The sequence below is a fragment of the Cucumis sativus genome, chromosome 5, assembly GCF_000004075.3.
Source record: "Cucumis sativus cultivar 9930 chromosome 5, Cucumber_9930_V3, whole genome shotgun sequence".
Taxonomy (NCBI): Eukaryota; Viridiplantae; Streptophyta; class Magnoliopsida; order Cucurbitales; family Cucurbitaceae; genus Cucumis; species Cucumis sativus.
Window position 1 is genome coordinate 31,448,934 of NC_026659.2, and position 19,886 is coordinate 31,468,819.

General features: G+C 34.6%; 3 protein-coding genes across 5 annotated transcripts; 2 read left to right on the forward strand and 1 right to left on the reverse strand.

The window, feature by feature from the left end:
• Window positions 1-966: 966 nt before the first annotated feature.
• On the reverse strand, window positions 967-3,448 carry LOC101203805. Of its 2 annotated transcripts, none has more exons than XM_011657775.2 (3): window positions 3,144-3,448; window positions 2,098-3,009; window positions 967-1,369 (listed from the first exon to the last, which is right to left on the reverse strand). In XM_011657775.2, exons 2-3 carry the CDS (start codon window positions 2,974-2,976, stop codon window positions 1,238-1,240), a joined length of 1,011 nt encoding a protein of 336 aa, XP_011656077.1. In that variant the 5' UTR covers window positions 2,977-3,009; window positions 3,144-3,448; the 3' UTR covers window positions 967-1,237. The 2 variants fall into 2 exon arrangements, with proteins under 2 accessions (XP_011656077.1, XP_004141542.1); XM_004141494.3 differs by having other exon boundaries at window positions 3,140-3,432.
• A 4,736-nt stretch (window positions 3,449-8,184) lies between these two features.
• LOC101203561 (protein RAE1) lies at window positions 8,185-15,329 on the forward strand. The gene is made up of 13 exons (XM_011657778.2): window positions 8,185-8,413; window positions 8,500-8,570; window positions 9,916-9,967; window positions 10,100-10,186; window positions 10,405-10,482; window positions 10,581-10,774; window positions 11,469-11,610; window positions 11,798-11,878; window positions 12,060-12,188; window positions 13,095-13,172; window positions 13,767-13,838; window positions 14,483-14,563; window positions 15,010-15,329. The coding sequence occupies exons 3-13, from the start codon at window positions 9,926-9,928 to the stop codon at window positions 15,058-15,060; spliced, it is 1,035 nt and encodes a 344-aa protein (XP_011656080.1). The 5' UTR covers window positions 8,185-8,413; window positions 8,500-8,570; window positions 9,916-9,925; the 3' UTR covers window positions 15,061-15,329.
• A 416-nt stretch (window positions 15,330-15,745) lies between these two features.
• Window positions 15,746-19,271, forward strand: LOC101203316 (pentatricopeptide repeat-containing protein At1g71490). 2 transcript variants are annotated; one of them, XM_011657779.2, is made up of 3 exons: window positions 15,750-16,192; window positions 16,627-16,799; window positions 16,943-19,271. In XM_011657779.2, exons 2-3 carry the CDS (start codon window positions 16,746-16,748, stop codon window positions 18,938-18,940), a joined length of 2,052 nt encoding a protein of 683 aa, XP_011656081.1. In that variant the 5' UTR covers window positions 15,750-16,192; window positions 16,627-16,745; the 3' UTR covers window positions 18,941-19,271. The 2 variants fall into 2 exon arrangements, with proteins under 2 accessions (XP_004141540.1, XP_011656081.1); XM_004141492.3 differs by having other exon boundaries at window positions 15,746-16,192; window positions 16,627-19,271.
• The last annotated feature ends 615 nt before the right edge of the window (window positions 19,272-19,886 follow it).

Sequence of the window (19,886 nt, forward strand, 5' to 3'; positions counted from 1 at the left end):
TGTTATATTTATGAAAATTAATCCTAACAAAAAATTTAATTGTAACTAATTTTTGTTTTTAATGGTATTTTTTCTATAGATAGGTTGTATTATCATTTTTTTAAACCACATTATTTAATGTCAATATGATCAAATTTTAACTTATGGATTTGTTTTCAAATATAGAAAAATAAATCAAAATATTTATAAATATAACAAAATGTTAATAACAATGATAAACACTTCTATTAGTATAGGTCTATCACTTGATAACACAATGACATTTTTCAAGTTGTCTTATAAGATTAGTTGAAGTGTGTAAACTCAAACACTCGTGTATATAAAAAAAATAATATAAATTTATAAATAGTTGATAATGACTAATGAATTATTTAAAATTTATTAATTATAAATAATACGTATATATATTAGAGGAATTTTTAAAATAGTAGATTTTACAGAATATTTATAACTTATAATAAATTATATCACGGATAGTCATTAATATACAAAGTGATAGAAGACTATCAATAATAGAATCTAAAATTTTGTTATAACTTGTAAATATTTTAATTTACTTTGCTATTTTTAAAAATGTCCCTATTATTAATTATTACCCATCAACATGAACAAAAATATTTATAGAAATAGCAAAATTTTATCGACAGTATATGTGAATAGATTACGATCATAACACTTATGTCTATCGACAATGAACAATGAAATTTTGGTATATCCATAAAATTTTCAACCGATTTGGTATTTAAAACAAAAGAAATTGCATTAAATAACAATTTTTCTAAAAAAGAATCAGCTTACAACATTTTTTTTCTTCATATTGCTAATATAACAAAATATGATAAATAACTAATGATATTAGATGACAACGTAAGGCTATTAGAGGGTTATCCACATTTAAATTTGTTACTTTTGCAATAGAAAATGTAATAAAATGATCTTCCTTATCATAACTTTTTTTTTTTTCTATTTTTGCACAGGCTTACCCTATGAAAATTCTACCTATAAGAAAGGTATTGAAATCAAAATCAAACCGCCGTTATGGTAAAGAAGAAAGAAGGGGAGATTTTTTATGAGAGACAAGCCAATATCTAAATTTACTTGGCACACAGCTGAAGCCGAAGATCTTTGTATTGGTACAGAACATAGATTGCAACCTGCAGGATATTACATCTTTTACATATCTTAAGAGACAAACTATTTGCTTTAATTTTATCTGCATCTGTTGTGGAAAGAATCCTCAACTCATGCTCATTGCAGGCCATGGGTTTATCCCGGCAGCAGGGAGAGCGGGTCGAACAATTGGAACACGCCTCACAACCGAAAAGGCTTCGTTAAGACGAGCAGCTCGACTCAAGAATTGAGATCCCTTCTGCAAGTAATAACAGTTCATTAAAACTTTCAAGATACATTAAAAATTGACACCCTAAAAGGGGGAGGGGAATTACTGCCTTATGTTGCTGAATGTCAGCCACAAAAAGAGGACTGGCTACTGCCCAAGCGTCTCTTAAGGTATCATTTTCATCCAAATTTAATGCTAAAATTCAATAGATGGAGAAGCTAATATCTCCCTCTAAACTAAGCTAAATTAAATTTTTCTAAAAAAAATAATCTCCAATAAGAAAATAAGGTTCCCAGCAAGTCAACTAAACAAGATAATGTACTGAACTTGATTCGTAATGGTACACATCAGTGAAGAGGAGTTGACACCAACACCAACACCAACAATTCGCTACCTGATCACTAAGCCCTATTGATCCAAAGTACTAAATCACCACTCACGTACTCTAACTACGAGCACGGGTGATACTCTATGAAACTGGATTTACATATCCCATTATAAAGAAAAATACTGAATTGTCACCCAAATTGTTACTATACCAAGGGAACCAGAAATATGCAACACAGTAAACCCAAGAAGCAACAACTTAAGAATTTCTTCACAGTGTGTACCAATCAATTAGTTAAACTCTGACAAAACTGCAGTATCATACCACTAAAAACAAAAACAATATCATCATGCAATGGAGAATAAACAAATTAAACTAGCAGTAACAAAAATTGAGCAGCTAATTTCTTCGCTGCTGAATTTAGATTTACCTTCTCATCCAAGATAACCTTCAGGTGCAAGCTCTGGCTCTTCCTCTTGATTCTGTAGAGCCTCCTTCCAAGAACAATGAAACCCATCAAAGCAGCGGCTATAGAGAATGACCAGACAGGACTTGCCTTAAACAAGCAGTACTTCAACACCTCAAATGGAACCTTCCACCAAATTACTTTCCTCTTATCTCCAACCTCACTGCCGGACTCTGCATTGACTTTGGTTTCTTCAATTTGGAGATTCTTGATTTCATCCAAATGCTCTTTCCCTTCTTCCAACTTCACTACTTTTGAGCCATTTTGAACAATATCCTCACCAGAATCAGACCAGAAACTGTTCAAATCCTTGCTTTGGGATTGAATTCCATCAAACTCTTCTAAACCTACTTCAATATTGGGATCAGAGCCAGTGATTTTGTTCTCATGGGACTTCAAACTCTCCAATTTCAGAATCCTACCACTCAATTCCTCGTCACCTTGAAAAGATCCTGCGATGCCGGACTCAGCTTTCGAATCAAGTTCGTTAAATTTACGCTCATCCGACCTATCACTGCCAGAATCAGACCATAATTCGCTCGAATTTACCCGACCATACCGATTCTCCGAACTTGGATCAATCCAACTAGGATTATCCGATTCAACCGAGCCCTCCTCTTCATTAAGATCACGCTCAGGTACAGTTCTCCCTCGCCGTCCCTGATTATCAAGAGAGAAATAGTCGGATTTAATTATGCTATCAGAATCTGACTCACCTTCAATTCCCCCAAAATGGGTCGATTTCTCTCCGGAAAACTCAGCCGCAGTTAAGGCAGTTTCGGGGTTCAAATCATGGAGCAGCACCTCCCAATCCTGAATCTCAGCTCCCACTGCTCCTTCCATGGCGGCCAACACTTAAGTTCCTCAACCCACAAACTGAAACAAAAAAGGGAGAAACACAAGAAACAACTTATACGAAATCAAGCAGCCAAAACACAAAAAGGGAAAACAACCCATCAGAAATCAAATGAGAATTAGTAAAAAAGAAAAAAGAAAAGGATCCAACCCACTGAAAATTTAAGAAAAGCGAAGAACCCCACGAATCGAAATCTGACCAAACTGGCTGGAATCTTAAAATTCAAATACAGTGTAAAAAATCAGAGGCGCAGAGGGGAGTTTTGAGGATTATAGGAAAGTGGAAATGAAGAAAGAGGCATAGGGGAAGCAATGTGGAGGTGAGAACAGGGGAATTGAGAAGAATTGGGATATGGTGTATTGGGTTTGATTGAATTCGACAGAAAGATAGAGAGAGTTCGAAGACAAAAATAAGAAGTGGTGGAGAAAAAGACAATGGAATGAAAATGGAAGATCGGATTGGGTTTGGATAAACTCACTTGCCGGTGTCTCAAGTAACTACAACAGTCCAATCCTCGTAAATTAAATTATCTTTAAACTCTCATACATACTGTCACTCACAAATTTTACTCATCTTGAACCTCACCACGGTCGCAATTGACATTATCTTCAAAACTTGACAAAGCTAAACCCATTTTGATTTTATATTTCAAAAGTAACATAACGTTATATGGTCTTCCAAAACAATAAACTATAAATATTTTGTAGATTTCGCTCCTACAATTCAAACGACTTTCAGCCTGGTGTGCTTAACAAATATTTATATATTGAAATCACGTAACTTTAATGATTTAGAAATTGAGGTTAACTCTTCTCATGCCAAATTTAGGTTAACTCTTCTCATGCCAAATTTACCACGAGAGTCTCCAAGTTGAAACATTGATGCATTTAGGTTAATTGTTCTTGACCCATCGTGGCTCAGAGATGCATCGAGCTGTTTTATATCCTTGGGCTAAATAATAGAAGCATGTAAGTAATATGATATCAAGCTAAAATTGTTCCGGGTTTAAAAACATAAACAATTATGTCATTGATCCCACGTCAAAGTTGTTCAGAGACGGCCCCAAGCTAAAGAATATAAGTATTATGTAATATGATATCAAGCTAAGATTGCCGCCAGATGTTACTGAGTTTAAAAACATAAGCTAAAATGGAAACTAAAAACTAAGACCTAGACACTCTTTAGTTATTTTTAGGAAAATATCTTAGCCATAAATTAAAGAAGATGACCAACATGAAAATTTATCCAACACTTATACTCCATCAAATCATTTTTATTGGGGGTTAATCATTTTTCAATGAGTTTAAATTGAAGTTCAATTTTTAGTCGTAGAAATAAGCAATATTGGGGAATTATCAAAAATAGGATAATTTGGAAGGATGTAAAGAGTTTTGAGATGAATTTTAAAAAAGATGACTTTTAGGACAAATTAGTTGGAAAAAGTCTATATTACCCTCAAGTTAAAAAATATCCTAAAATCAATTTATGAATCCTCTCTTCTCCTTCTCCTTCTCCCTCCGTTTTTTCACTTTCTAAAAATGTTTCATTTTTCTCTCATCCCTCCCTCTGGTGTTCCATTTTCCCTCATTTTCACGAAAATTTCCTTTTTCTTCATTTTCCATTCTTTAATTCGTTTTCTTGAAATTTCTTTCTGAAGCTCTTCCCATGGTCTCCCACCGGCCTTTGAAAACCATTTTCTCCATTTTCTCACTTCCAAAAAGAATATTTCATTTTTCTCTCATCTCTCTCCATTTTCATACATTGTGGGATAAATTGGCCTTCCTAATTCTAAGAGCATGAAAATGTTGCTCTCACCTGCATTGTTGTACATTATATAAAAGTTCTGCACACTTTACAATTTTCCAAGATAATGAAATAAAAATTGCATACCAAAAAACAAAAATGGTATTCATTCCATTATATAAAACTATTTATGTACATAGTTTGGAACATATACAATTCCTTCAAAAGTTGGAACTAAAAGTCAATACATGGGATTGTTGGTCCATAATTGAAATGCCAATTGTTTTCTAAAATATGACATGTTTTCTTGACATAATGTAGCTACATCTAAACCAGAAGCTTCATATTCGAAATACTTAATTGTAAATACACCACAATCACTATTGTTGCGTTGAAGTGGAATGGAGTCGACAATGACAAGTGGCCAAGGTTCCTTGTGTGTTGATGATCCGCCTCTCCTAACAAAGAATCCAGTAGCATCGAGCAAATTTGGCACCATCTCTTGAATTGGCTCTAATATGCTTCTCATATCTTCGGCACTCGTCAGCGACGGAAGCGAATCCCATACCTTAACTTGACAACGTACCAAGTCCAAGCATAATAGAATCCAATGATTGCCATGGATATTGAATGGAGAGTAAATGTAATCAACATTCACCCAAGGATCTTGACAGTCTTGTTTTGATCCGACAACATAGTCAACCTGCTTACTAAATGTGATAAACTACTTACTATAGACTGAAAATGATGAGCAGGGTCAATCTTGTACATGGGACCGTTAGTTGATGTCGAAGCCATACTGAAACCTGCATAAAAAAAAACTAATTAAATATAATTGCATAAGAGACTTACTAAACATGGATGCACTAGCATCTTGGGACTTCTACTCAAAATTTTGGAAGGTGAGAGATAGGTGCTGATAGGTGCGAGATGCTGGAAAACTTCAAGGCAAAAGTTGCTAAAGTCTAATAAAATTGCTAACCCTAAAGCCTTAACACCTAGTAGAGTAGCTAAACATGCATTCTAAACGGTTTAGGAAGGTTAACACTCTCATCTTGGGACTTCTACTCAAAATTTTGGAAGGTGAGAGATAGGTGCTGATAGGTGCGAGATGCTGGAAAACTTCAAGGCAAAGTTGCTAAGTCTAATAAAATTGCTAACCCTAAAGCCTTAACACCTAGTAGACTACCTAGACTAGCTAAACATGCATTCTAAAGATTGTATTCTATTGGAACTACATCACTAAAAACATTAACAAAGTAGAGAACAACAAATGCAGCTTATGATAATGTCTTTCAACAAATTGCAAAGGAAATGGTCTTTCAACAATGCAGCTTATGATATTCTATTGTACTGGTAGCTTTGCAGAGTTTATATGGGATACCAAATATATGTTCGAATTCAAGTTCTAAACTCCAAGGTATGGTTTTTCTATTATTACAGTACATTGCAAAGGAAATGATGGATACGGCACTGCCAACGTAGAGGAGTGGATAAGAAATGGAGAGGTCCGGTGAAAACAAACCCTGAAATCGAAATGGATGGAAGTGGAGAAGCGTCCGCCGGAGTTGAAGTCGAAAGTAAAACAGAGACACGTGCAATGTCAGTAGTACGACTCTCCTTCCTTGCATTTTGAAGATTAGTGAATATCCCTTCAAGGTCATTAACACAATTCTTTTCTTTTTCCTTCAAAACCTAATGAGAAGTAGATTGATATTTACTCTTCAAACCCTTTGGCATTGATCCGTCTCTTTTCTTCCACCAAAATCTATCTTAGCAGCAACTGAAAAAAAAAAGAAATCACAATGAAGCACCAACCCTATATATAAAGTCCGTTCAGATTGCAAAACAGAATCTACCCAAAAGGAAAAAAATTATATGGGCTTTCGAAACAAATACATTTCTAATGCTACCATTGAATATTCATCCACTCCCTCTTACTCAGTTCAAAAAATAGGAGACTGAATTGGAAACAAGTAAAATTGTAACCATTATAACGATCATAAAATGATCACAAAATTTCACCTAAGCTAATCCATCCTTACCTAGGTCTCTATTTAAAATTTCGGCAAAATCTTAAACATGTTTTTCTATCATGTACTAATTCACCGTGATCTCTGTGTGTGCCATCATCAAAGATTCGACTCAGTAAGCGGTCTTTTGATTCAACCCTAATTCACGTATTAAAAAGGAAGAAAAACAGAAATAAACAAAGAAATAGTTACCCACCAAATTGCTGAATATTTGAGTCGAAAATCAGAGGAAAGTTTGGAGGAAGAAGATTAGGGGGTTTAGTTTTTTCCTTAGAGAAGTAACAAGTGTAGCTTTGGCTCTTTGTTCAGATCTTTTAGTTCACACCGGAAGGAGCGACGAACGACATCCGAGAAGCGATGATATGCACCGAAGTAGAAGGAGAAGAAAGCGAATGTGTGTGTGTGTGTTTTTTTTTTTTTTTTTTTTTGCGTTTTGTTTCTGCGTTGAGGAGAAGAAGAATGGAAGGTAAAATGAATTAAGGGTAATTTAGACAATTCACACATAATTTGTCCTAGAAATCAACTTTTTAAAAATCAATCTCATAAATCTTTTATTCCTCCATTTTTGGCTTATTTTTGGTAATTTCCCAAGAATATTATGGAATTTCTTAAACAAGACATTCTCTTCATCGTTTCCTCTAGTCACATTCAAAATGGCATTGTCAAACGACCTTGTAAAGCATCAAACAATCCCCATTTATTTATGGTTGTTCGTGCTGATGCTCTAAAAAAACAAAAGCATGCAAGAAATTTTTGTTCTAATATCAAAAGCATCTTGCTATATTGTTTAGCCTATTTGTATTTATTTCAAACTTTTAATAAAAAAACACATTATCTTAGTGATGCACTCGCTCAAGAGGTGCCCATTAAATCTTTTGAAGAGTTTTTAAAAAATTTAAAAGAACCTCGAGGTCGATTGAGATTGACCTGGAGAAAGAAGTTTTATACAACTATGTTACTTTTGAAATATAAAACAAAAAATGTACTATTCTTAAAAAAATTCCATTGGCTTTTATTCTTAATGAGATGAAAGCTTTGATTCGCATATCACAGTTGTTGTACTCAAAATAAAAAGGAAAGATAGAAAGAATAAGATGAAAAATTGTTCAAAATAACCAATATTAGTCCTCACCTTTTGAAAATAGCACATTTTTTAAAAAGTCGTCAAAGTGATTCTTTTCAATCATCCGCAATCGAAGTTGGCTCGAACGTTATTACTTAATTTGATAGTATGTGGTGTAGCAAACAAAATTATCGAATAAATTAGAAAGGTATATTGGTTTTCTTTATTTAATAACAAATATAGTAAAAAGTTTATAAAAGTAATTTCCAAAGTAAGTTTTTGTTTTAAGACAACAAAATAGAATTAAGAGCACATATTTATCTAATGAAAAATAAAAGGAAAATAAAATCCTTTTCTTCTTATTCTTTCTCGTGAAAACAACGCCGACCCCCCGCCCTTTTCTTATTCTTCACCGAGGGTTGCACCCGCCGCACGCCGTTGCTCCGCCGGCCTTCTGCCGCCAGCGCTCTCTCTCCCCTTCGCTACCATTTCTCTCTCTCTCTTCTGGTCCTCGCCGCTGTTGGAGTTTGTTAGCTGTGCCGCCCGTTGTGCCGTCAAGTTTCGTCGGAGATTTGTTGAGTTTTGGTGAGTAAGCTTTCTTGAAGGTTCCATGAAATCTTTTACCCATTAGTTTTTTGTTTCCTCTCATTGATGCCCACATTATGTTGAAGGTTTACTCGGGGTTTTGGAGCAGTTCTCGCTGCTGTCCAGCGAGATTGAAGTGTTTTCCAGCGACATTTGGGTAAGGTTTTGGGAGTTTGAGTGTTGGAATTTGAGTTTAAGTGATTGTTAAGATAAATACTAAAATTATTGTGTGTATAGGTGGGTAGGGCTTGTAAGCTTGGGTTGAATTTTTGTTCTAATCTTAGTAAGTGATTTACTATCGGTTTGCCCTCGATTCTAAGTTGATGTTAAGACGGTGATTGCTTTGGAAGTATGATTCTATTGCAATGGATTGAATTGTTGTGCTACTTGAGGGAGTTTTGAGACTTGTAGTTATGTTAAATATGATATTATATGTATGTGTTGCTATGTTTGATTGATGGATGGACTGTTGTTCTGAATAATTCATGAGTTAGGTATTAAGATTATGATTACATGACTATGGTTGTGTTGGACTGATGGTGACTGTTAACTATTTTAACGAGTTGTATGCATCTCATATGTTGATAGTGTCCTTTGGGATCACCACCTACGATTATGTTTTCGTGATCTTTTGTGGATCACTACCTATGGGAGTGTGCCTTTGGGTTCACTCTCGTGCCTATGTTTATGACAATGTCAAGATGCACATAATTTTGTTAGGAAGATTTTAAAATTGATTGAGTATTCTTATACCCATTCAATTTTAAATATCTAAAAATCCAAGTTACAACTCCAGATAATTTGAATCCAATAAATAGAAGAATACCTGAAAATTAGGGTTATCACAATCTACGATGGACCGTGATGGACCAAGATAGACTACTATGTGTGTCTAACTCAATCATGATAGTAGTATCGTGGTCTGTTACATATAGATTGTGATATTTTGCTATATTTGTAAATATTTTCAGAAGTTTTTTCATTTAAAATAATTCTAAATTTTTGGGTAATTCTCTGAAGTTTTTAAAGAAAAAATTTACATCATGTATGTGGGTACTAAATGTTGAAGCTAATTTAAGTTTAGTATTGGACCGAGGCTTCTGTAAGCCAAAAGAAAATTGTTTTGGTAACAGTTGAAATTTAGTTTGAGATAGTTATTTTGGTAGGTTGTGAATTATTGATGTATTTTTTGTTTTTCCAAATCAATAAATATCTTTCATGTGTTGGGTAATGTAAATTTATGTATGATATTCACTAACAGTTTCATGTTTTAGCATGGCTAGAGTTATGGACATTTTCCTTTACTCGCTTCATAAATAAAGTCAAGTTATCCTTGAAGTTCTTAGCTTTAAATTTCATTCGCGTAGTAATGGCCCAGTCAAAGTCCAGTCATCACATCTGCTCTTGAAATATCTCTCTTATGTTTGATGCTGTTTAGAACGATATCAATATACGCATGCTTCATTCAAATCTCTTGATGTTGCACATTGTGATACTTTCAGATAGCTTCAAATGGCTGCATTTGCTAACCCCAATCCTAATAAATCCTTTGAGGTAAGAAATTATTGATGTGTGCCTTGTGCGTTGTAGATTTTGTATTTCAACTTAATTTGTAAATCAGCTTCACGACTAGGTTTGTGTGGTCTAAACTAAAATGTCTTGTTTCTTTCTAAATACTGTTTTTAGGTTGCTCAGCCTCCTAGTGATTCTGTGTCGAGCCTTAGTTTTAGTCCAAAGGCGAATCACTTGGTTGCGACTTCATGGGATAATCAGGTCCTTTTCTGTTCCCTCTTTCTTGTGCACTTGCTTATTTAGTTGTTACTTTTTACTTTGTCACTAGATGGATTATGTTTATGAAAATTAGGTACTAATGATTGCTATTTTCAATTGGTCATCGGATGTTGAGCAAATTACCTAGGAGAGTGTCAAACTGAGATATAGAATTTGAGGTTTACGAAGTCCATAATTTTATATTTTAATGGTTTTTGAAGGTTCGTTGCTGGGAAATAATGCAAAATGCAGGTAATCTTGCCAGTACGCCTAAGGCTTCTATATCCCACGATCAACCGGTATATAACAATTTAGCTTTCATGTTCTGGTTTAATTAAAAGTTTGCTGTAAGATCCAAAATGTGGCTAAGTTATTTTGCACTTATTTTTTGGCTTAGGTTTTATGCTCAGCCTGGAAGGATGATGGAACGACTGTGTTTTCTGGAGGCTGTGATAAACAAGTTAAAATGTGGCCCCTATTGTCAGGTGGTCAAGCCATGACTGTAGCCATGCACGATGCACCTGTCAAAGAAGTTGCTTGGATCCCTGAATTGAACCTATTGGTTTCTGGAAGTTGGGACAAGACATTAAAGTAAAAATTAATTTGTTGATTCTTAATTTATCCTAAAGTAATTTGAACATTCTGTGACATTCATATATTCTCTTCAATATGAGTTGCACGATTTCACTATTAGAGCTCAGTTCAGTATTGTGGAACATTGAAAACGCTGAGTCAGATTCACATGATTTGTCTCGCTTGCCTGTTTTGATCTCGTTTCATTAGTGTGGGCATGTGTTTATTCAAATTAAGGCATGTGTATGCCAGATGTGTGCCTTTGACCTCTGTTTTTTTATGGTATGAGTTGATGTAGTCTTGCTCCTTAAATTTTTTCCTGTTATGTTTCATTGTGATATGATTCATCTTAAGATTAACTATGAATACAGGTGCATATTTTCTTTTAGCATGAAATCATATGTTAAATCATCTTAATTAGTCAGATTCATCTCATTAAGATGTTGCTAGAAACAAGCCTGTTCATATCCATGAAGCACCTGTTTCTCGTTCTCTCTCAGAATTTGCTCTTGGTTTGATACTCTGGAACTAGCATCACACCGTTCACTTGTTAATACCATGAAGAATATCAAATGTGCCCTTGAGAAGGAGACAATTTGTCGATTTCTGGTCTACATGTTTACTCTTTGCCTTCTGTCTGTCTAGATAGTGGTGAATTACCTATGTTTCTAATTATGATGAAACTTCTTTTATGGTTTTTCTATCAATTCAGGTATTGGGATACAAGGCAGCCAAACCCTGTACACACGCAACAACTTCCTGATCGCTGTTATTCAATGGCAGTGAGACATCCCCTAATGGTAGTTGGTACTGCAGATAGAAATCTCATAGTATTTAACTTGCAAAATCCTCAGGTATTGTTTTCTATTTTTCCTATCACCTCCTTTTATCTCTGCATCTAATGTAATAGTTGAAGTTGTTTATTAATTTAAATTTAAATTTTTTATATTTGTTTACAGGGTCCTTCTCTCTTCTTTTTTTAAATGTTATTTTTCTTTATATCTTTCATATTTGAAGTCTAATGCCGTTAAGTGATTACAGAGTGAATTTAAGAGAATTGTTTCACCCTTGAAGTATCAAACAAGATGTGTAGCCGCCTTTCCTGATCAGCAAGGTTTCTTGGTAATATTTCCATCCCCCGTACTCATTGTTTAAATGTTTACTTTTCTTCAATTATGATTCTTTTATTCTATCTTGACCATACTTTAGTTACTACTTTTTTGAGGTTCTTATTTCTTTTCACAATCAAATAATTTTATTCATATTGTCAAATTGCTTGATCTGGTTTCATTAACCATTCCAGGTTGGTTCAATAGAGGGAAGGGTTGGTGTCCATCACCTTGACGAGTCTATGGCAAATAAGAACTTCACTTTCAAGTGCCACAGGGATGGGTCTGAGATATATTCTGTCAACTCCTTGAACTTCCATCCTGTAAGTTTAGAATGAAAGCTGTCTATTTCTATTAAAAAAAAAAGGTTTAGAATGTATTGAGTTATTTATTTATTGCTGAATAAAAAAATCCGAGAAACTCCAAAATCTTAACACAAAATCCCAACAATACATCTAGTCTACCACCTCCTTCAAGATCAAATAAAATCTACCTACCAATTATTGTATGATGAATTCAACGAAAAGCATTTTCATGTTGGTGGAGTTCAGATCCTGGATTTTTCTACCTCCAATCAAGATGAGTGCCGTCAATTAGCTGCTAAGGATTTGGTTTCCGTTTCAAAGAAAAAAAATCTCAAACATTTATTCCAGTGACGATCATTCACCATGGATGGCTTTTGTCTCCTGATCTTTTAGTTTTAATATTACTCTCCAAAATCTTATCTTCCTTGGATTCTAAGTTTAGCCATCACTTTGTTTTGTTGTTATTGGGTTCTCTAAGAAATGGTGTACCATTTGGCTAATGAAAAAATTTATCCTTTTTTAAGTTACCGACCCTGACTGTCATTACACAAGCTTAGTAGTCATGTTCCAACTAATTACTTTGACCTATTCTCTTCATTTCCCTTCCAAAGAAATACACTCGACCCTTTCCATTTCTGCCACCTTGGCTTTTGGTAAACGGGCTTAAATACTCATGAGGTTAGAAAGCACTGCATTACATGTGATGAAATCATCCTTCCAACCTAGACAGGCAAAAATTGATACCAGGAATAGTGGACTGTTGACTATTTTTAAGATGACAAGTATGTTTTCTTGTTGGCGTGGTGTTGTGGTGGTTATTTTTCTGATTTTGATTGATTATCACCTAGCAATTAACTATAATTTGCTGTATGTTGATCGATGGTTCTCTAATCTTGCTACTAATTGAACTGCACTTTCGTTCAGGTGCATCACACTTTTGCAACTGCAGGGTCGGATGGTGCTTTTAATTTCTGGGACAAGGATAGCAAGCAGAGGCTGAAGGTTCCTCAGATCTTTATTAGATTTTAACTGCATTAGTCTGTCTTTTTCCATATTTATAAAATAGCTTGTGGTTGCATGGGAACTACGTTATAAACAACTTTCTGGCACAGAACTTGTTTGTGGGATAATGCTTCAAAACAAATTGCCCCTAGGGCCCTAAGTCTGAGGCTGAAGGTTCCTCAGATCTTCATTTCCGGTTATTAGCTATATGAACAGAGATCACTATGTTAATTTATCACACGATTTAATTGAGACAAAAACTAACGGGAAACTTTATATGCATTGATGTACTTGAGTTAAATGAACCTGCGCAATACCTTCAGTTCAGCATCTAAACATTTTTTGGCAGTATTGCACATATAAAGATAAAGAGGAAAGAGAAAAACATGCAAGAACATGTCTGCATATAATTTGTCTTAGTTTTACAATTAGATGTACATCTCACGATCATTTAAACTGTTTTATTAAGTGTATGACTTTTGTATACCAGATATGATACTACCTTTTCCTTTGACCTTATTAACATCTTGAAAATATTTTGAGGATTGTTCTTAATGTATGAATGGTGAATGGTTATCTTTTATTTGCTTTCAGGCAATGTCACGGTGTAGTCAGCCCATAAGTTGTAGCACTTTCAACCAGGATGGGTCGATATTTGCATATTCAGTACGTATCACGTTAATTATTATTATTTCATTTTTTAAAATTGCATTTCATGTATAATTTATTATTTTTTTTAATTGCTGATGCTCGATTCTTTAATTTTGCTACCACTGTCCACTCATTAGTTACACAAACACCTATTATAACCGTTATTTTCAACATGTCTATATTTATTTAGCAACGTGCATTTCATTAGGTGTATATCAGTCATTTGGCAGTGGGTTGTGTAATTGTAATAAATAGACTTCGTGGGTTGATTGTTTGGAAAATAGTTGATAAACATTCCCAGTAGTTTGTAAGTCGGGGCCACATGAGGGGCTCCTGAGTTTCTTCAACATTTTAAAAGTTTTTTCTTTGTTCTGTTCCCACTAACGTTTTTCCTTCTTTGGCTAATGTGTCACGCCTCAACTGATCTGTCTTGATTGAAAGTATTTTTAGACCCCAATGTGGGCAACTGTTAGTTATACAAATGACTTGGTGTTCAACTGTTTCACGTCTGTTACTGTAACCGTTACCGTTATGCATATGATACCCTTGAGACTAACATCTCTTGCTAGCAAACTGTGGGAATTCTTCTATTCATAGTTTTAAAGAACGCTAGAAAGTTGTTACAAGTGAGCTGAATTAGAGATGTGGATTTTGTATAGGTGTGCTACGATTGGAGTAAAGGGGCAGAAAATCACAACCCAGCAACAGCAAAGACTTACATCTACTTGCACCTTCCACAGGTACTTGGTTGCGTGTGTAATGTTATTATTGTGGTTTAAATACCACTTTCGTTCTTATAGTTTTTGGTTTTGATTCATTTTGATTCCTAAAGTTTCAAAATGCTTCTTTTAGTCCCTATACTTTCAACATTAGTTCATTTTTTTGGTCTCTATAGTTTTGAAAAAGGACTATTGTGGTCCATTTATTTTATTTTTATCTATGTTCTAAGGGATCAAAATAATCACTTTTTAGAAGTTCAAGGATCAAAATTAGAAGTTTAAAATACATGTATCAAAATGAACATTAAGTAGATAGAATGAAAATGAGAAAATGTTGAAAGTACAGGAATCAAAATGAATTATTCATTTTAAAAATAAAGGGACCATAATGAATCGAAAAGTTGTATTTGAACTCATTATTTCTTTTCTTGTACCTGCTTATAATGAATTTTGGCTTTTGGATGTAGGAGGTTGAGGTTAAAGGCAAGCCACGAGTTGGGGGCGGCGGAAGAAAGTGATACCTGTCTAATCGATTACATTTGTTCATCATTGTTCTCTAATGTCAAATTACTAATAGGGTTTAACTAAGTTTGCAAAAGTGTTGAATATATTTTTAGTTTAGAATGTAGACTATTTTTTTTTGTATGATTGGCAAATATCGAATTTTCAAATACTTGAAAGAGATCTACAGTTGGATTTCCTTTGCTAAGAGATTCGTATTTTTGTACCAAGTTGTTCAACAGTGATAAATGCTTTTTGTGAAATTAAACAATTTTAGTTTGAAGAATACCTTTTAGAATTTTAATGACCAAGTGATTTATATTAATAGACATGAGTTTTAAGTTGTTAAAATGAGCATTTTCAAATATAGCAAATAAATAAATAAAATTATCTACAACATATAGTAATTAAATTTCATAGTTTTTTTTTCTATCCACGTGAATTTTTCGTTTGAAAAATTATTTTATCTTTTTAGTTTTCAAATTTACTTTTAAAATATCCTCGTTAGAAAATAAAAAAAAGTTTCTAAAGTTGAAAGTTGTTTGTAAACGTAAGTTGTAAAGTATTTTAGGTATCATTGTTTTATCTCGCAAACGTCTAAGTTGAAATATATCCATATGAGTATATTGTATAGTTTTTTGGGAGTTGGAGTGAAAATTTGAACTATCTGTTTAGCTCAACTTTTCAACATGTATATAGTACTTCCTAAAACTTTTCAATACTTTTTTTTTTTTTTTTGGTAATAAAGGATGTAGGATATTTAGGAATTAAGTTTATACATTGTAGATAACGTGTAGATTGGTTGGATGATGGTGAATGAAGATCATATATCGGTTGCCACTGGCGTTTGATGAGTTCACCGATCGGAACTCCGACGTTGTCGCCATTCATTTGATTTTGTGTTTTTAGGGTTTTTTACATAAACGGCGTTCTAGACTCTTCATGTTCCCATTGTCCCAAAACCCAACATTTTAGAAACTTGTTTCAAAAGTGATTGCCTCTCAAACCAAAAAAGAAATCCCTACTTTTGGTAATTTTCCAAACATGAAGCTGTGAATATTAGGGATGTGAAGCCGCCACAAGCTCTTTGCATTGGACACATCCGCCGTCTTAACCTTCGCTCCTTCAGTTTGTCGTTGAATGCCAATGGTGGGTTTTCTTATCCTACGATTTTCAATCTATTTTGGGATTTAAAGGGGTTTAGAAGGGGTTTTTGTGTGTGGGTGTTCTGGAGGGGTGGCGGGAAAAAGCTTAGAGTAGCTTTACTCTAGTGTTGTTTGCGGTTCCCATGGGGAGATTAGAAAAGAATGAGGTTTGAAAAATCATGTTAAATGAATGATAAGATGAGTCTTGTGAAAGAAAAATGATAAAAATAGAATGTGAGCGATGGCTTGTGTTACTGTATCTGTAAATTATAGGAACAATTAGAATTGATATGATTCCTCTTTCAAAAGAAGAGATGTTAGGAATAATTTGATGAATAGTTCAATTTTAATGTTTATGCAATGGTTGCTCTTCTCTTATAGTTCTTTATTCTTCTTGTATTTTGACATTTGTTTGGTTACTTCTTGGTGTTTTCTCAGGGACAACTTGTTTTTGTGGGTTTTGGGATTTCCATTGCGAGGCACATAATCTAGTTACCGAGATAAACCACGTTATGGTTCTTGCTTGCCAGCTCTAAACTACAGCTAGGGGATAAACCATGTTACTGTTTCTTGCTTACCATGACCTTGCAAATAAAGCACGCGACTTTTTTGTATGTCATTTTCTCCTTCTCAATGCATCCTCAAGGGTCTTTCTATATCTAAGCTCGAAACTTTCATACCTAAATCATGGAAAAATTTACCTGTGAGCAATAGTAGTGAATTTATGATTGGTTCTATTTTTTCTTCCCTGAAGGACTTTGCCTCTCATGGTCAATTGTCTAAATCATTTGAAGCCTTTTCTCTCATTCAATTGCGCACAAGTTATAATGATTCATTTGACCTCATCTTGCAATCCATCTCCATTCTTCTTGTATCATGCACCAAGTCTAGCTCACTCCCACCAGGTAAGCAACTTCATGGTCACATTATCTCGTCGGGTCTTGTGGAAGACTCTTTTTTGGTTTCCAAGCTTGTCATGTTTTACTCGAGCCTTGAATTTCTGCCTGAGGCTCATACCCTTGTTGAGACTTCTAATTTATTTCGCCCCTGTTCTTGGAATATACTTATCACATCATATGTTAAACATAAACTTTATGAGGCAGCCATTTTAGCATATAAACAGATGGTGAGTAAAGGGGTCCGACCAGATAATTTCACTTTTCCCTCCATTTTGAAGGCTTGTGGGGAAACACAAAATTTGAAATTTGGTTTAGAGGTTCACAAGTCTATTAATTCTTGGTCAACTCCATGGAGTCTGTTTGTTCATAATGCACTGATATCTATGTATGGAAGATGCGGAGAGGTGGACACTGCACGTAACCTGTTTGACAATATGCTTGAGCGGGATGCAGTATCTTGGAATTCAATGATCTCTTGTTATTCCTCCAGGGGTATGTGGAGGGAGGCATTTGAACTATTTGAGAGCATGCAAAGTAAGTGTCTTGAAATTAATGTTGTAACTTGGAATATTATAGCTGGAGGTTGCCTACGGGTTGGTAATTTTACTCAAGCACTGAAGTTACTGTCTCAGATGAGAAATTTTGGCATTCATTTGGACGACGTAGCAATGATAATTGGTTTAGGTGCTTGTTCCCACATTGGTGCCATTAGATTGGGAAAGGAAATCCATGGCTTTACTATCAGACATTATCATCATATGTTATCCACTGTTCAAAATGCTTTAGTTACCATGTATGCTCGTTGTAAAGACATTAGGCATGCGTATATGCTGTTTCGATTAAATGACGACAAAAGTAGAATCACATGGAATTCCATGCTTTCTGGTCTCACACACTTGGGACGGGTTGAGGAGGCCTTATGTCTGTTTAGAGAATTGTTACTGTTTGGTGTTGAACCAGACTATGTGACATTTGCTAGCATCCTTCCTCTTTGTGCTCGAGTTGCAGATTTACAACATGGGAGAGAATTTCATTGCTACATTACTAAACATCGTGATTTTAGGGATCATTTGTTGTTGTGGAATGCTTTGGTGGACATGTATGCAAGGGCGGGCAAGGTTTCAGAAGCAAAAAGAATTTTTTATTCGTTAAGCAAGAAGGATGAAGTGACCTATACTTCTCTGATTGCAGGCTATGGTATGCAAGGAGAGGGGGGGAAAGCTGTAAGACTGTTTGAAGAGATGAAAAGGTTTCAAATCAAACCAGATCATATAACTATGATTGCTGTCCTATCAGCTTGTAGTCATTCAGGTCTCGTGAATCAAGCTGAACTTTTATTTGCAGAGATGCAAAGTGTGCATGGTCTAAGCCCCCGTTTGGAACACTATGCTTGCATGGCAGACCTGTTTGGGAGGGTTGGTCTGTTGAACAAAGCAAAGGAAATTATCACAAGAATGCCTTACAGACCCACGTCTGCTATTTGGGCCACTCTTATTGGAGCATGTTGCATCCATGGAAACATGGATATCGGGGAATGGGCAGCAGAGAAACTTCTGGAAATGCGGCCTGAACATTCTGGTTATTATGTCTTGATTGCTAACATGTATGCTGCTGCCGGTTCTTGGAGTAAGTTGGCAGAAATAAGGACTCTTATGAGGGATTCTGGTGTAGCAAAAATTCCTGGTTGTTCTTGGGTTGATGTTGGGTCTGAATTCATCTCATTCTCAGTTGGTGATACATCTAGTCCTCAAGCCCTTGAGTCGAAGCTCTTGTTAGACAGTTTGTATGATGTAATGAAACACGGTAGTCTAATAATGACAGATAGTTACGATACTGGTGACAACATTTTTTGAGGAAACATTAAATTGATTATTGCTGAAACTAGCAGTAGACATGTTGGTTTTAATCCTTGGTGTACATCAAAATACATAAACAAATAGAGCTTGTAACCTTTCATATGTAAAATTACTATTTAACAAAGCTCGGTTTACACGTTTAGTTTGGCTCGTCTAAAAGTGGATCATGATCCTCTTTTTAGTGTGTTATGCTAGCCGACCAGATGTGTCGTTTTAATCCTACAAGCTCATTGCATGTTCCATTTTTTGTGTGATGTGAATTCCTGAACTCAAAAGGTATCTGTTACATTCGAGCTAATGAAATATTTGAGTTTAAGGTGCTTTGGTAGATGGGATCATGTTTTTGTTATAACCTATGATTTCTTATTAAATTTATGATTAAGGAGTTGCAACAGTTCCCCTTTTTGTGTGTTATTTTGTGAAACATTGGGCTAAAACCATTAGTTTCAACACTTCTAATTGTTTTGTATTAACCCATATGTAATGGGCTACACTTCTCTTCTTTTCAAAGAGTTCAACTACATTTATATTTAGATGTTCTATTTTTTATTTTCTACTTCCCTTCAAGTCATTATTGTTTTTCTAGAGTTGAATTTGTTAAATACCGATTCATTATAAGATAACAGTATACACTGATTTTGATTCCAATACGTTCATGTTCATTTTACTTTTCGTACTTTCAACCTAGTTTAGATTTCCCTACGTTCATTCAATGTTAAATGCAATATCGAGTGCATATGAAATATCAATAACTAATATATTTTTTAAATTTTATTTTCTCGTACATACCAAATAAACTATAAATTTGAAGTGATAGATATAGATAAGTAAAAAATATCACTTTATTCCAACTTACTTTTACCAAATCAATATTACAACATGTGTGTATTCAAAAAAGTGGATCAAAGAGAACAAACTTTTGGCTTATCTTTTTGGATTGTAT